The sequence below is a fragment of the Jaculus jaculus genome, chromosome 2 (assembly GCF_020740685.1).
Source record: "Jaculus jaculus isolate mJacJac1 chromosome 2, mJacJac1.mat.Y.cur, whole genome shotgun sequence".
In the NCBI taxonomy this organism is placed as follows: domain Eukaryota; kingdom Metazoa; phylum Chordata; class Mammalia; order Rodentia; family Dipodidae; genus Jaculus; species Jaculus jaculus.
In genome coordinates this window covers 39,832,050-39,847,986 of record NC_059103.1, presented here as the reverse complement: position 1 = coordinate 39,847,986, position 15,937 = coordinate 39,832,050, and the positions used below count along the sequence as shown (strand labels likewise).

Below are 15,937 nucleotides of genomic sequence, written 5' to 3'. Positions count from 1 at the left end.
CAACTTACAGAGACCCTATCCCAGCATTTAGAGAAAGTAAAAAGACAGAGAGGAATATAAGCTCGGTGGCAGAGCTTTTCCCAGCATGCATGGGGATGCATCTTTCCTGGCTTTTGTTTAACCATTTCCACGAATTTCAACATTGCTGCAAGACAAAGTACCAGAAAACTGAGATTCTCTATACTAATCTATGTTTCCAGTGTTTTGGGATATCAGCAATTCACCTCTGTTCAGGTAAAACCAGCCACCCTTGTACTGAAACCCTTGAAACCATGAGCAACACCAAGATTCCCTCCTTTTCAGAGGCTTGTTCAGGTATTTTGTCATAGCAATGAAAAACTGACTAACATATTTATGAAATCCAAAAGGAACAAGTTTACTATGTATAACAAATTATATAAACTCAGAGAATAAGTTTATCCATGAGTTAAAAGGAATAAACAAGCATATTTTTAGTTAAAAATATTAAAAGATCCAGGAAAGACACTGATGTTTACAAAACTATGGTGGAAGTTTGGTGGGGCATCTCCTGCGCATAGGATGAATGTTCTGGGGCAGAACATGTGGCGTGGACAGGACCTCCTGGATCTTGTCCAGGCAAGTTTTGTTTGCTGCTATCCCAGCTTCCAACTCTCGGCGTCTCTCCTCTTTCTCTGCTTCCCGGGCCTGCTGCTGATGGGCTATTTGCATCTGTAGTTGCTTCCTGTACTCCTGGACCAAGTCACAGCGCCTAAAATTTGCATAAAGTATTGAAGTACGTTAGAGGGGTTGGAGAGATGCCTTAGTGGTTAAGGTGCTTGACTGCAAAGCCAAAGGACCCCACGTTCGATTCCCCAGGACCCATGTAAGCCAGATGCACAAGGGGGTGCTCTCATGTAGAGTTCGTTTTCAGTGGCTGGAGGCCCTGGCGTGCCCATTCCCTCTCTTATTCTCTTTCTACCTGCCTATTTCTGTATCTCTCTCTCTCAAATAAATAAATAAAAATAATTTTAAAAAAAAAAAGTACGTTAGAGCCCAGGAGTAGGACTGCGGGATTATGTGGTTGCTCTGTCTTTAATATATCTTACTATTATTTATTTGAAAGACTGAGAGATGTGTGTGTGTGTGTGTGTGTGTGTGTGTAAGAGAAAGAGAATGGTTGTGTCTTGACCTCTAGCCTCTAGCCACTGCAAACAAACTCCAGACATATGTGCCACCTTGTGCATCTGGCTCATGTGTGTCCTATAAAACTAAATTTGGGTCCTTTGGCTTTGCAGGTAAGTGCCTTAACTGCCAAGCCATCTCTTTGGCCCTTAATACATTTTTAAAAGACATTCCAAACAGGTTTCCATAGTAGATGTACCCTTTCATAATTTGTAACTCATACTATTTTTTATTTATGAATTTACTTATTCTGTTTTGCTTTCTGAGACAGGGTATCATGTTGTGCAGGCTGGCCTTGAACTCAGTATATAGCCAAGAGAGAGAAGGGAAGACCTCTAGAGAGACAGTAGCAGGAAATCAGCAGGGTAGGGCAGAAATTACTTAAAAAAACGTGTGTATGTGTGTAAGTATGCATGGATGTGATCTGTCTATTTGTGTGTGCATGCCAGGGCCTCTTTACTTTATAGAAAAGAAAAAAACTTATTTGTATGTAGCAAGGGTTAGTGAGTCAGAGGAAAGGCCCCAGAAAGACAGAAGGTGACTAAATTACAGGAACAGAGCCCTCTTCCTCCACTACTCCTTAATTCCCATGGGAAGGCAGTGCTATGGTGTGAGGAATGCTGAAGACAGCCGCCTGTTTTCTCTACCTGAGCCATAATGGTGGATCAGAAGGAAACTATCCCAGCACTTAGAGAATGTTAGCATTATATCCCGGGGACATTTATCTGGTAATCTGTCCCTATAAGCCATTCCTGCTACTCTAGTTAATTAGGCCTCTCTGCATTTTAGAATTAATTTCATGGGGGAAGAATATTGTTATTATTTTTATTAAGATTTAGGCCTGGTGCCTGCTATGGTTAAATGTCTCCCAAAGGCCCCTGTGCTAAAGACTTCTTGGTCTTAGCTTGTAGTACTGTGGGGAGGTGGTAGAACCTTTAAGAAATGGAGCCTACTGGGATGTCTTCTGATTACTGGGATAGTATCCTTCAAGGGGATATGGGTCTCAGTCTCTTCTTCCTCTTTTGTGTCTCAGTCATGAGGTGAGATTTTTTTCCCTGACCTGTCACAGACCCAAAAGCAACAGGGCTAACTGATCATGGACTGAAATATCTACAACTGTAAGGAAAAATAATCTTTTACTTGATAGGTGAATGACCACATAAGACACAGGTAGACAACCACCTACAAGGTCTAGAGAGAAGCCTTAGGAGATATCAACTCTGCCAATATCAGGATCTCATTAGTGTCCAGAGCTATGAGGCAATAAAGAACTTAAAAAGAAAGAAAATTGTTTGTTCTAAGTTACACACTTCAGGTATTTATTACAGTAATAGTAAGCAGATTAACACAGTGCCTATCAAAAAAAAAAAAACTGTTTCAAACTTATATTCTTATTTAAGATGTCCTTCCAGTTTAATAAATATATATAGTCACAGTACCAACAAGTACAATGGAATTTACCTTTACCAAGACACTTGGTATTTACTTTTATATAAAATTTTATGAATTACTTTGAGCTCCTAGAAGGATAAACACAACAGTAATATAAGATAATGTCAACAATGCATGAATTAGTCGTACATTATCCTCTATGTTAAAATCTATTTTGGGCATAATAAATGATAATAAAGCAAACAAAATCATACCTTGAAAAATTCTCCTTCTCATCATAGTTAAGTTCCTTCAGACCTTCTTTTATACGTTCCTGTTCCATAGTACGTTCTTCCTGTTCTCTGGCTTTTCGTTGCACTAAGAAAGGCAAGAGAAATAATTTTTTTAAACAAGATTTGCTGGCATCTTTATGGGTTCCAAAGCCATACTGTTTTTTAGAATCATTAAGACTGAATTGAGAAAGCAGAAGTATAAGGCAGTCATGGGGGGGGGGGGTCACATCAATAGTCCCAGTAATTTAGGAGGCTAAGGTAGGCAGATCACTTGAGTCCAGTTTAAGGCCAGACAACATCATGAGACTCTGTCTCAAAAAAAGATGAGAAAAACAGTTCTCTCCAAGGCATAGAGGTTAATACATGTTATGTCTACACAGATTTCCACTGTTTTCATTGAAAAATCTATAAGCAGCCTTTTTCATACTAGATTAACAACGTTAAACATAATTTCGCCAGGCATGTTGGCACCCATCTGTAATCCCAGTAATCAGGAGGACTGTCATGAGTTCAAGACAGCCTGGGACTACAGAGTGAGTTCCAGGTCATCTTGGGCTACAGTGATATCCTGCCTTGAGGAAAAACAAACAAACAAAAACAAAACAAAACAAAACAAAGAAACAGAAGAAAAAGAAATGTTCCATAGGCAGTAGGTGTGGTGGCAGCACCCTGTAATCCCACCCAGCACTCAAGAGGCAGAGGTAGGAGGTAGTCTGGGCTATATTCAAGAACATTTCTCAAAAAACCAAGGGCTGGGCTGTGAAGATGACCAGGGTTAAAGGTGCTTGCTTGTACTCTCCTCTGTATCTATTTGAAGAAGAAAAAGTGGTACGTATGTTTGTGACCCAAGGCAGAGCCATGAGAATCTGAAGCTCATGGCTCAGCTGCTCTGGTATTTGTTTGCCGCAGCAAGAGACCCTGTGTCAAAGAAAGTGGAAGGCCACAGACACTCAAGGTTGAACTCTGACCTCCACATGTGTGCCAGGGAGTGTGCATGCCCATATACACACAAACACACACATGCATATAAGTAATTAAAAAAAACCTGGAAACAGAGGTTAGAGAGATGGCTTAGTAGTTAAGGCTCTTGCCTACAAAGCCTAATGACTCAGGTTTGATTCCCCAGTACCCACATAAAGCCAGATGTACAAAGTGGCACATGTGTCTGGAGTTTGTTTGCAGTGGCCAGAGGCCCTGGTATACCCATTTTGTTTCTCTTCTATCTTGCTCTGCTTGCAAATAAATAAAAAACAGAAAACTCAGCCGGGTGTGGTGGAATATGCTGTGAGTTTGAGGCCACCCTGAGACTCTATAGTGAATTACAGGTCAGCCTGGGCTACAGTAAGACTGTACCTCAAAAAACAAACAAAATAAAACAAAAAACAAAAACAAACAAACAAACAAACAGAAAGCTCACAAGGGCTAGGGGTCTAAGTTGTAGAATGGGTGCTTAGCATGCTCTCTGGGTATGAGGGCTTTAACCCCTCCTGCCTTTTCATGGGTAGGAGCCCTTCAAACCGTCTTCTCTTTCTTTCTCTTAAACTAATAAAGTTTCTCTAAATTTACAAAAAAAATTAATAGCTGAGCATGGTGGCCTTTAATCTCAGCACTCCAAGGCAGAGGTAGGAGTCTCTGCGAGTTTGAAGCCACCCTGAGACTCCATAGCGAATTCCAGGTGAGCCTGGGCTAGGGCAAGGCCCTACCTCAAAAACCAAACAGCAAAACATTAAAAATAAATAAATAAATAAATAAATAAACATCCTCTAGGTATGATTTTTTTTTCTCATTTACTGGAAATTCTACTTAATATTGGTAAACAATTTTGTGTGTGTACTCACATGTGCAGGTACATTTATGTGTTTGTGTGTGTGCTCACATGTGCATGCGTGTGTTTGGATGTTGTTCCTCAAGTACTGCCCATCTTTTTTGAGAAAGGGTCTCTGATTGGCCTAGAGCTCACCAAGTAGGCTAGACTGGTTGCCAGTGAGCACCGAGGATCCAGCTGCCCAGTGCTGGGTTCACTAGTGTAGGCTAGCACACCAGGATCAGGTACTCAGGCCTGCAAAGCTGAGCTGTCTCTTCAATCCTGGGCTAACAACTTTCGACCACTGTTATAGTTCCTGGAGTAACATTAATCAGTGGAACCACAAAAGCTTTCTCTTGCAAAGACCACCTGTGTGGAATCTAATGGTACACCCTAGGAGTACATCTGTTCATAATATGCCTAGGTTCTCAAACTGTGGATTGGAACCCCATATAGGGTTGCATAAGTCAGTGTGGGGTGGTGAAAAATTGGCAACAGTAAAATGTTTCTGAATATCCAACAGCCAAAAATTAATTAAAAATCAAGTATGTAAAGAACCTGAGGTGTTTCTGGCTGTGCTCAGCTGAGTTTCATCTCACAACGTCACTGCAGCCTGGGTTCTGACATACAACAACACTGTGCACTCTATCATGCCACACAGTACCAATGGGTGCTACCAGAAACACCTTAACACAGATTTGAGACCATCATATGTTGTGAATTGCAGTGTTTTTACTGTATATGCAGTATTTTCTGTTCTTATAGAAATGCACTGTTTAATTATAGAAAAAAGATTAAAAAATATTTTCTTACAGTCATTCCTCAGAATGAAAGTATTAAATTAGCTTATCTTTGAATTCTGTTAGAATGTTTGTTTTTTCCATGTGTGGGTGCATGCCATCCATGGCACACACGTGGAGGTCAGGGGACAGATAAGCTTGAGAGTTGGTCCTCACTTTATACCCTGTATTGAAGCAGGGTTTCTGGTTGCTCACTGCTGCTGTTCTCCAGGCTAGCTGGCTTTCCACCCTCAATTTTCTTGTAGGTGTGCTGGGTTTACAGACACCCTTGCTACCTTGCCCAGCTTTATGTGGGTTCTAAGGATCTAAACTCAAGTCCTCATGCTGACATGGCAAGTACTTCATCTACTGAGCCGTCTCCTCTGTCGCGAGTATTTGAGTTTTTAAAATTACTGTTTGAGTTGGTGACTTCAGTCTCATAAAATGAATTTTGACTTTGGATTAAGGACAGAATTTCCAAAAATTTCTGAAATGGCCTTAAGCGCACATTTGTCATTTTGTGTTATTTATTCATGTGAAATGGCATTCTCAGTATTGACAATTATAAAATAAAACATCAATCCTTTCTGAAAAATGATGAAGACACTCTAAGTCCTGCAGTATGAAATATTGAGCCAATATTTAATTCTTGATATAAAAGACAAGTATATCCATCTTATTAGTATGACAATTTCCTGTCATGTTTGAGAGAGGATTAAATTGTATGTATACAAAATAATTGTTTAAAAATATAGTTCTTGCCAGGCATGGTGGTGCATGCCATTAAACCCAGCACTTGGGAGGCAGAGGTAGGAGATTGCCATGAGTTCAAGGACACATTGAGACTACATAGTGAATTCCAGGTCAGCCTGGGCTAGAGTGATAGCCTATCTTGGAAAACAAAACAAAAATAATAATAATAAATTTTTTGAACTGGAGAGATAGCTTAGTGATTAAAAGCACTTGCTCACAAAGCTTGTACACCTATTCTCATTCTCTGCTTGCAAATAAATAAAAACATTAAAAATAATTTTAATATTTTTATATGTATGTGTTTTTAAAAATATGTTATTCATTTATTTATTTGAGAGAAAAAGAAGCAGATATACAGAGGAATGGATGCACCAAGGCCTATAGCCACTGCAAATGAACTTCAGACGCATGCGCCACTTTGTGCATCTGGCTTGCATAGGTACTGGGGAATCAAACCTGGGTCCTTAGGCTTTGTAAGCAAGCATCTTAACTGCTAAGCCATCTCCCTGGCCCTGTATGTGTTTTTGCATCCCTGTTTTTTTGAGGTATAGGGTCTTACTGTAGCCCAGGTGGACCTGGAACTCATTCTGTAGCACCGGGCTGGCTTTGAACTCATGGTGATTCTCCCACCTTGGCTTCTCTGAGTGCTGGGACTAAAGCCACCACCACACCAGGTTCTTATATACCTGTTTTATAAAACTATTAAAAAAAAAAAAAGCTATATAGCCAGGGCTGTGTAAAAAATTCTTGTTCACAAAAGGATTATGAGTAGAAAACATTTAAGAAGCTCTGGAGTAGTGCACTCTAAGAGACATACTGCAGCTATAAGATCAATGGTACCATAGGCCCACTTGAACATCTCACAGAATGGACATTGTCACTTAGTAGTAGGGGGCCACTTGGTCCAGAGATTTCCATGAGTCAAGGCCACTTCAGCAAGGATGTAACTTCCAGAAACCTTAGAACCATTTCTTTTTATGTTACTCAAAATTAATTTTAAAAAAGTAAAAGCAAAGATAAAATAACTGCAATTCAGTTCCTTACACTTTTCTTGAACCTGGAGTTTTCTTGTACACATGACCTCATTCATGAGTTGTTTCCTGGCCTCCTTTTCAAGTCTCAGCTCTTTCTCCTTCTCAGCCAACTTCTTCCCCTTCTCTTCCTCTAGTAATCTATCCAGCTCTCTCTCCTTAGCCTTTTCTTCCTTTTGTCGCTGTATCAAATACTCATTATATATCTTCTGTTCTCTTGCCAAGTCTTCCTACATAACATAAAAGCCAATTCATTATGTTAGAATACTGAGGTGTGATGATAAGGACAACTTTAAAAGAAACCTTTTAAAGGTATGATTCTCATCTTGTAGAATTTCAAAATGAAACATATATTGACTATATTACCACCAATTTACTTGAAAAGACACAGGAGTCATGTGAGTGAGTACAGATAAAACAAGAAGGGACATTAATGGTTGCTAAAACTGGATAATGGACTCAAGAAGGGTCATATTATTCTTTGTCTGTTTTTTTTCTTTCAACTGATTGTGAACTTTACTGTAAGAACATATTACATATTGGTCATATTCCCATTGGGTTTTATTCTGTATGTTCCTTCTCCCCCACCCCATTCCTCTGATGTCCCTCCTAAGTGGAGTTGTTGGTGTTCACGGTGAGGCCATGAATGCACCAGTCAGTATCTATGTGTGGGTGCAATGCCTCAGGACACTGCTTCCCACCCTGTGGCTCTTACAAACTAACCCCTCTTCAAGAATGTTCCCTGAAACTGCCCAGTAAGCACTTCTCTTAATATTTATACCTTTATATTAACACTACTCTCACTTTGGGTAGAGAATCTTCTCTTTTCAGATGGCAGTGATTTTGGGATGACTCAGAAGGTATCATAGTGCTGTAAAGAAATGACTGGAGTACTGAGTAACATGTCGATCACACCTTCCAAGGCTCAGGGTCTAATGTGGGAGAGGTGGCGGAAAAAATGTAAGAGCCAAAGGAAGGGTAGGACTCCGTACAACGTGCTCCCTCCAGATATAAAATGGCCTGGATATCCATGACCTCATAGTGCCTGACACTACCTACACAAGACCATCAAAGAGGAGGAGAAGACCATGACATCAAAATAAAAGAGAGACTGATTGAGATGGGGAGGGGATATAATGGAGAATGGAATTTCAAAGGGGAAAGTGTGTGTGTGGGGGAGGGTATCACCATGGGATACTTTTTATAATCGTGGAAAATGTTAATAAAATTTGAGAAAAAAATAAATAAATAGATGTGCTTTTAAACAAAGACAGATGACCCAGACCAAAATGTTAAGAAAACACATAAAACACGTAAGTTCAAAGACAAAAAAAAAAAAGAATGTTCCCTGAGCCTTGGTGGCCATATTATAAGTCTCCTTTAGTGTTGAGCTCACTGCATCCTCTGATTTTATACTTTTATAAATTAAAAAAATATTTATTTTATTGATTTGAGAGAAGAAGAATATGAGCATGGAGAAAATGTAGCATTTTCATAAAATGATGCTGGAGAAACTGGATAAATACATGTGGAAGAATGAATCTGGACCCTCTTCTTCACCTTGTACACAAATCAACTGCAAACAGAGCAAAGACCTCAATATAAGCCCTTAAACCATGAAATGCCTAGAGGAAAATGGAAGGAGAACATTCCAAGATATACTTGTAGGGAAATACCTAAGACTCTAGTAGCCCAGGGAATAAGATAAATACTCAACCTATGGGATCCTATGAAACTAGAAAGCTATTATATAGCTAAACAAAACATCAGCAGAATGGGAGAAAATCTTTGACAGCTATACATCTGAATATAGTATCTAGAATATACAAAGATCTAGAAAAAAAAACAAACTAAGCAACAAAACAAACCACTCAACCCAGTTATACAATGTGACAGGAAGTTGAACAGAGTTCTCAAAAAAAGAAATAAAAATGGACAATAAATGTCTAAAACAATGTTCAACATCTTTAGAAATGAAAAAAAAAAAGCAAATTAATACTACTTTGAGATTCTATCTCATGCCTGTCAGAAAGGCTATCATCAAAGTATACTGGCAAGGATGTGGGGAAAGTAACCTTTATTTACTGTTAGTTGGAGTGTAAACTTATACAGTCTTCATGGAAATCAGTATGGATATGGAAGTTTTTCCAACTAGATCTACCATTTGATCCAGCTATACCACTGCTGGGCATACACCCTGAAGACTGCTCATTACTACAGAGACACTTGCTCAACTATTTTTGTTGCTGCTATATTCACAATAGTTAGGATTTGGAATCATCTCAGATGCATCAACAAATGAATAATGATGATGTGGTTCATATACACAACTGAGTTCTATTCAGTGACTGCGGTGAATACTGGGAAGACCTAACACTGATCTAAATGACAAGAAGAGAAAGCCAGTTGCCTAGTATGAGATGAGTCATCTCTATCACACCCACCAAGGCCCAGGAAACATTAGAGAGGAAGTAACAGATTAAAAGTGAATGCCATTCCCATAGCTAGCCAGAGAATCTTCTCCACAGATACAGTGGTAGATACTGAGGAGACTAAAAACTCATGTAAGAAGAAAATCAGAGGCTGCTGGGAACTCAACATTAAAGGAGACTACTACCATGCCAATGCTCAGGAAGCATTATGAAAGAGGGGGCAGAAAGAATGTAAGAGCCATGGAGGGTTGGGGGAGGTGTATTGAGAAGCACTTCTCTCTTCACAGGAACTGACTGGTGCATTTATGACCCCACTGAGACTACCAATACACCAATGAAGGAGGCCCTCAGGGGAACTGGGCTGGGGGACAGGGGACATAAGAGGATAACCTGATGGGAGGATGACCAATCTGTAATATGATCATATACTAAAGTTTTCAATAAAAAAGGGGGGCTGAAGGTGGAGCTTATGGTAGAGAGTATTTTAGCATACTCAAACCCCTGGGTATGATCTCCAAGACCCCAAAAAGCAAGTGAAGCTAACAAAGGCAAAATGATACACAAAAAAAGTACCTTATAAGAAAAGCACAAAATTTTGTAGCTAATAAATATAGAATGATTTTCCCTAGTCTCTGTGACACTACATCATCACATATCCTTTAAGGTTAAGCTCATATGGCATGTTTTTACTGATGTCTTTCCCAAATTCCAACTCACAAGTTTCAGTGAGCATTGCTATCACCCAGGGAGCCTGATGAAACATGATTCTTGTCTCTGCCAAGATTCTGGTCAGAGATTCGGATCTGGAACCTGTGGATTTCTGTGTCTAACCTTGCTCAGATGCTGCAGCTGGCCCGTGGGCCGCCATGCTGCAAGGAGAAACAAAACTCAACAGAAGTCCTGCCCAGCACTTAGTAGGCACTAAGTATCTTACTCTTTTTTGCTTCTTGTTATCTGCCTCTTCCTGTAAATTTTTACGGGCATTTTGCACAAGTTTCATGTTCAAATCCTGTTCTTCTCTGTACTCCTGCTGGATATTTTCTATTTTCTTCTGTAAGGCTTCGTGCAAAATGTTCCTCATTGCTTCTTTTGACTTCTGTTTCTTTAGCTTCTCTTGCTCATTCTCGAATTTCACCTGTGCAATCTCCTGTTCCTAAGATAGAATAATGAAAGATGTGTCAGTGTAATAAGACAAAGCAAATAAGTAAACATATTGGCTGTAAGAAATAAGGCTAAGGGATTGCTTACAATAAGCACACACGCTTAGCTGGATTTAGAAGGGTGTACATAGAAACAAACTCACTTTTCTCATAGTTGAGTCAGCAGTAAAGCTGTGGAGGCATCTCTTACTCATTCCCCCACCCCTGTGTGTATGAAGAAAAAGTGCCTCTTATCCCAGGGCCCATCGTCCACCACTACGCTCAATGTGTTAGCCAGCTACCTTCTAGCCTTTATGTTTGGATACATATATGTACATACAGACTTGGCTACATTATGAAGAAGCCATAAGAGTTCAAAAATGGGAGCTGGGTGTGGTGGCGCACGTTTTTAATCCCAGCACTTGGAGGATCGCTGTGAGTTTGAGGCCACCCTGAGACGATATAGTGAATTCCAGGTCAGTCTGGGCTACAGTGAGAAGCTACCTCAAAAAAAAAAAAAAAAAAAAAGGAATATGTCTTGTGAACCAACACAGGCCCTCGTGCAAACTGTGCTACACCCCCTGGATTCCAATTATAGGATTTGAAAAGGCCCACCATGAGGCGTGCCTCCTCTTCCTTGAGCAGACGTGCAGCCTGCTTTTGAGCTATGATGCTGGTGACTTGGGCATTCAGTCCTAGGCGTGTGTTCTCCACCAGCTCTTTCTGTCTCCTCTTGTCTTGGGCGTCTCGCTCTTCCTTCGCTAATCTGTCTTCCTCCCAAAGCCTTGCGAACATCTGCTCTTCCACTAGCTTTTGCCTCTTGAGCTCCTCGTTGAATGCTATCTGGGCTTTCCGCTCTTCATGCACCTTCTTCTCATGGTTGCTAATCAATTTAACACGGAGCTCCTCACAGCGTTCCCTGGAAGGGAAATCAGAGGCAAACCCCAGTTTTTCATGAGGCACTGCCTTCTTTAAGCATGTATCTATACAGCCATCCACAGGAGTAAGAAAAGCCAAGGGCTTAGATATAAACCATCTGGGCAGATGAGGAAGCGGTAGGGAGGCAGGTTCCAGGAAGCCAGTGCTAAGAGACAGGCACTGGAGTCCGGCAGGGCAGGCTTTGAATCCTGGGCTCTGCCATTTCCTGTGTGACCTAAACTGTGTGATCAAAACTTAACTTATAACTTACCTTATCAGTAAGGTAACTGCTTTTCAAGATATGGGGAGGATGAGAAATAGTGGATCTACACCTGGTAGATCAAAGGTGTCTGATTTTGAACTCATCACCCTCTTAACAATGCATGAGTTTCTACTTCCCAGAAGTGGTTCAGGATACCTGTCTAAGTTGCAAAACAATGTATGAATTATTCTCTCCCTGAAATGGTCCAGACCACCTGTCTAATTGCTATTTCCCTGAAGTGGCCCAGGTCCTGAAGCAGAACACCCTGTGATGGAATAATTCTAATGACCCCACTGCCCCTGTAAGAACTCCCTAGTCTGTGACAAAACTGCTCTTGATCTGTATGCCCAGGGCCCTCCTCAGGCTTTCCCCAAAAAACCTTGACTCTGCTGTTAAACAGTCTTTTCTTTCGTTTCATGCTTTGCTCATTCCTGGCTTTATCCTAACACTAGTAACTATTCTACTGTGGAGGAGACAGAGGAGTGATGGGCACTGTAGTACTGTAAGTGCATGAAGAACTGTTTGGAAGAGGCCTTGCATGTGCTTCCAAAGAAAGTTCCAAGGGCGAAGCATCTCTGTTCCCACATTCTGCAACCATATACCCACAGAAGACCATATGCTGTCATTCTTCACAAGATACTTACTGCCCTTTCACACCCAAGCTGATGCCACCATTTATGAAGAAAGCATTCAGACCTTAGTTTTTCTTTCATATGGCTTCAAAAGCTTTTCACTGGAGCTGGTGAGGTGGTCCAGTGGTTAAAGGTGCTTACTCGCAGCTGGGCATGGTGGCTCACACCTTTAATCCCAACACTTGGGAGGCAGAGGTAGGAAGATTGCTGTGAGTTTAAGGCCACCCTGAGACTAATAGTGAATTCCAGGTCAGCCTAAGCTAAAGCAAGACCCTAACTTAAAACACCAAAAATAAAAAAATTAAAGAGTGCTTGTTTGCAAAGCCTGCCATCCCAGGTTCCATTCCTCAGTACCCACACAAAGTGGAGCATGTGTCTGGAGTTCACATGCAGTTGCAAGAGGTCCTGGTGTTCCCAGACTCTTTCATTCTCATTCATCCCCCCACCCCTCTCTCTCTCTCTCTCTCCAGTAAATAAGAATATTTCTTTAAAAAAGCTCTTTACTGAGCCTGCTATGGTTGGTATATGCATTATTATCCCACAAAGGTTCACATGTTGGTAGTATGGACCCTGGACCCTGCTGTGGTGAGCTGGGAGGTGATGCAAACTTTTAAGAGGTGGGGTCTACTGGAAGAAATTAGAGACCATGGGGGCCATTTTCATGAGTAGATAAATGTTGTCCTCTAGTCATTACAGAAGAATGAGCCTGCTCCTCCCCAATCTCCTGCTTCCTATTTGTACATGCTCTCCTTCTCTACAAAGCTGGTTCTATTTCCACTTCTCACCATGTTGTGAGGTCGCCTGCTAGAAGGTCTTTTCTAGGATGCTGGCACCTTACTGTTTGGACTTTCAATTCACCTAAACTGTAAGCCAAACAAACCCCTTTGTTTTATAAATTATCATGCCTCAGATATTTTGTTATAGTAACACAAACTAGACTAAGACAGAGTCCATTTTTACAGCACAGCTGTGCTCAGTACTGTCTGTATACTTTACAATTACTTGAGTGTATTTTCAAAATCCCAATCCCTTTCTCCTGTTCTCTCCTTATCCCAGTCAGGAGGTTCTGACATACAACTGAGTCTGAAAAGCTCTGAGTAAAGGCAATGCTGATAAATATTAGGTTATCTTAAAGTGTGGAAGATCAAATGTAGCACTGGGAAGCCTGGAATGATGGTATAGGCTAGTAACCTTGGTTACTCAGGAGGCTGAGGTAAGAGGTTTACAAGTGCAAGGCCTGCCAGAGGAAGTTGAAGGCTAGCCTGGACAACCTAGTGAGGCCATGTCTCAAAAAATAAAGAAAATGAAACAAAGGAAAAGTAAAAAGAGGGCTGGGAATATAGCTCAGTGGTAGAGTACTTGGCTAGCCTATAGGAGGGCCTAGGTTCAATCCCCAGTACTACCAAAAAAAAAAAAAAAAAAAATTCCAAAGAACAAAACACCATAATGTTGTCCCAGGAAGCTGCAGTTTGGGGAACAAATATATTGTACAACTTTTGAGATATTTCAGCTGCTAAGTCTAAAGGAAACAGTAAGCCCCAAACTCATGAGGGGACAAGAGCACACACATCAAATACTGATGAGTATTGTTCACCACTGAATGAGAACCAGGTGCCTTGTTTTTTCCTTTTTCTCAGCTAGAATCACTTTAACTGGGGAAAACACAGCTCTTTCTGTCTCTGTTTTCTGGTCTCTCCCCACATTGTTCTCTCTCTCCCCTCTCTTCTTCTCTCCCTTCTTTCTTTTCCTATTCTCCCCTCCTTCTTTCCTTTTTAAAATCAAATCTTGCCAGGTGACCTAGAACTTGTGATTCTCCTGCCTCTGTCTACCATGTGATTCTAGGTGTGCACCACCATGGTCAGACAGGAATATACTTCTTTAGTATGTCTTTCGCTATATACTTAGTGCCAAATAAATAATCGTTAGTGTGGCTAATGCATAATCATGTTCTTGACCACACAAATGATAACCAGCAGTTATCCATGTTCTACCAGAAGCTCAATAAAAACTGAAATTGCTAGGTTCCAAATCAAACAAGCAAACAGAAAAACTAGACAAACTTTCATACTAATGTCTCAAATTTATCAGTGAAGTTTTATCAGAATCAGCAGACCTATTAAAGCCTTTCCCAATCCTATGATCTATACCCTAGCAAAGTTATCTAATTAATGAAAATCCAGGGTCTAAGAAAAATATGTATGAGTTGTATTATCATTTCTACCTAAAAATATATATGTTAGTTGCAGAAAAACTGGAAAAGACAGATTTAAAGGCACTAAAAAAATACTTTAATCTCACTACCGAAGGATAACTATTAGTATCTTAGTATATTTCTTTCCTGTCATATGTCTGTATATTTCTACTAGAACTGGGATCTTCTCTATGTGTGTTTATATGTATGTATCCTTGTATCTTTAAATTTTTTCATGTATTGATACAGGATTGATACATTATATTGGGAACAGCAATTTTTTTTTCAAGGCAAGGTCTCACCCTAGCCCAGGCTTACCTGGCATTCACTCTGTAGACCCAGGCTTGCCAGGAATGCCAGTCAGCCTAGACTAGTGCACTTCAAAAATCAAACCAGGCCATTCATGACCTCACTACCTATACAGGACCCTCATAATAAGAGGAAAAGATGACGACATCAAAATAAAAGGCAGACTAATTGAGAGAGGGAAGGGATATGATAGAGAGTGGATTTGTGAAGGGGAAAGTGGGGGAGGAGGGATAATTAGCATGGTTTATTGTTTATAATTATGGAAGTTATCGATAAAAAAGTTAAGGGCTGGAGAGATGGATTAGTGGGTGTGAAGCCCAAGAACTCATGTTCAAATCTCCAGGTCTCATGCAGCCAGACACACAGTGACACAAGCACGCAAAGTCACACATGCGTCTGGAGTTCATTCACAGTGGCTTAAAAGTCCTGCCCATTCTCCCTGCCCCCATCTCTCCTCTCTCTCAAAATAATTTTTTTTTAAATTTTTAAATTTTTATTAGCATTTTCCATGATTATAAAAAAAATCCCATGTTAATTCCCTCCCCCCACACTTTCTCCTTTGAAATTCCATTCTCCATCATATTACCTCCCCATCACACACAATCATTGTACTTACATATATACAATATCAACCTATTAAGTACCCTCCTCCCTTCCTTTCTCTTCCCTTTATGCCTCCTTTTTAACTTACTGGCCTCTGCTACTAAGTATTTTCATTCTCACGCAGAAAAAAAAAACCCAAAAGTAAAAAAATTCCATAAAATTTTATTATAGTTTAATAAGCTGCATAATAAAGGGTATAGCATATAAATACCCTACAGTTTATTTTTTAAATTATCTTTTTATTTTTTATTTATTTGGTAAAGGAAAACAGATCTAT

General features: G+C 40.2%; 1 protein-coding gene across 2 annotated transcripts in view; it reads right to left on the bottom strand.

The window, feature by feature from the left end:
- Nucleotides 1-351: 351 nt before the first annotated feature.
- Nucleotides 352-15,937, bottom strand: part of Cfap53 (cilia and flagella associated protein 53) — a 44,990-nt gene continuing 29,404 nt past the window's right edge. For both annotated transcript variants that reach the window (XM_004656791.2, XM_045144198.1), the window contains 5 exons: nucleotides 11,361-11,664; nucleotides 10,541-10,759; nucleotides 7,188-7,404; nucleotides 2,790-2,892; nucleotides 352-730 (listed from right to left, as the gene is read on the bottom strand). In XM_004656791.2, the coding sequence (XP_004656848.2) occupies nucleotides 502-730; nucleotides 2,790-2,892; nucleotides 7,188-7,404; nucleotides 10,541-10,759; nucleotides 11,361-11,664 (1,072 nt within the window). In that variant the 3' untranslated portion in view covers nucleotides 352-501. The remainder of the gene's footprint in view (nucleotides 731-2,789; nucleotides 2,893-7,187; nucleotides 7,405-10,540; nucleotides 10,760-11,360; nucleotides 11,665-15,937) is intronic.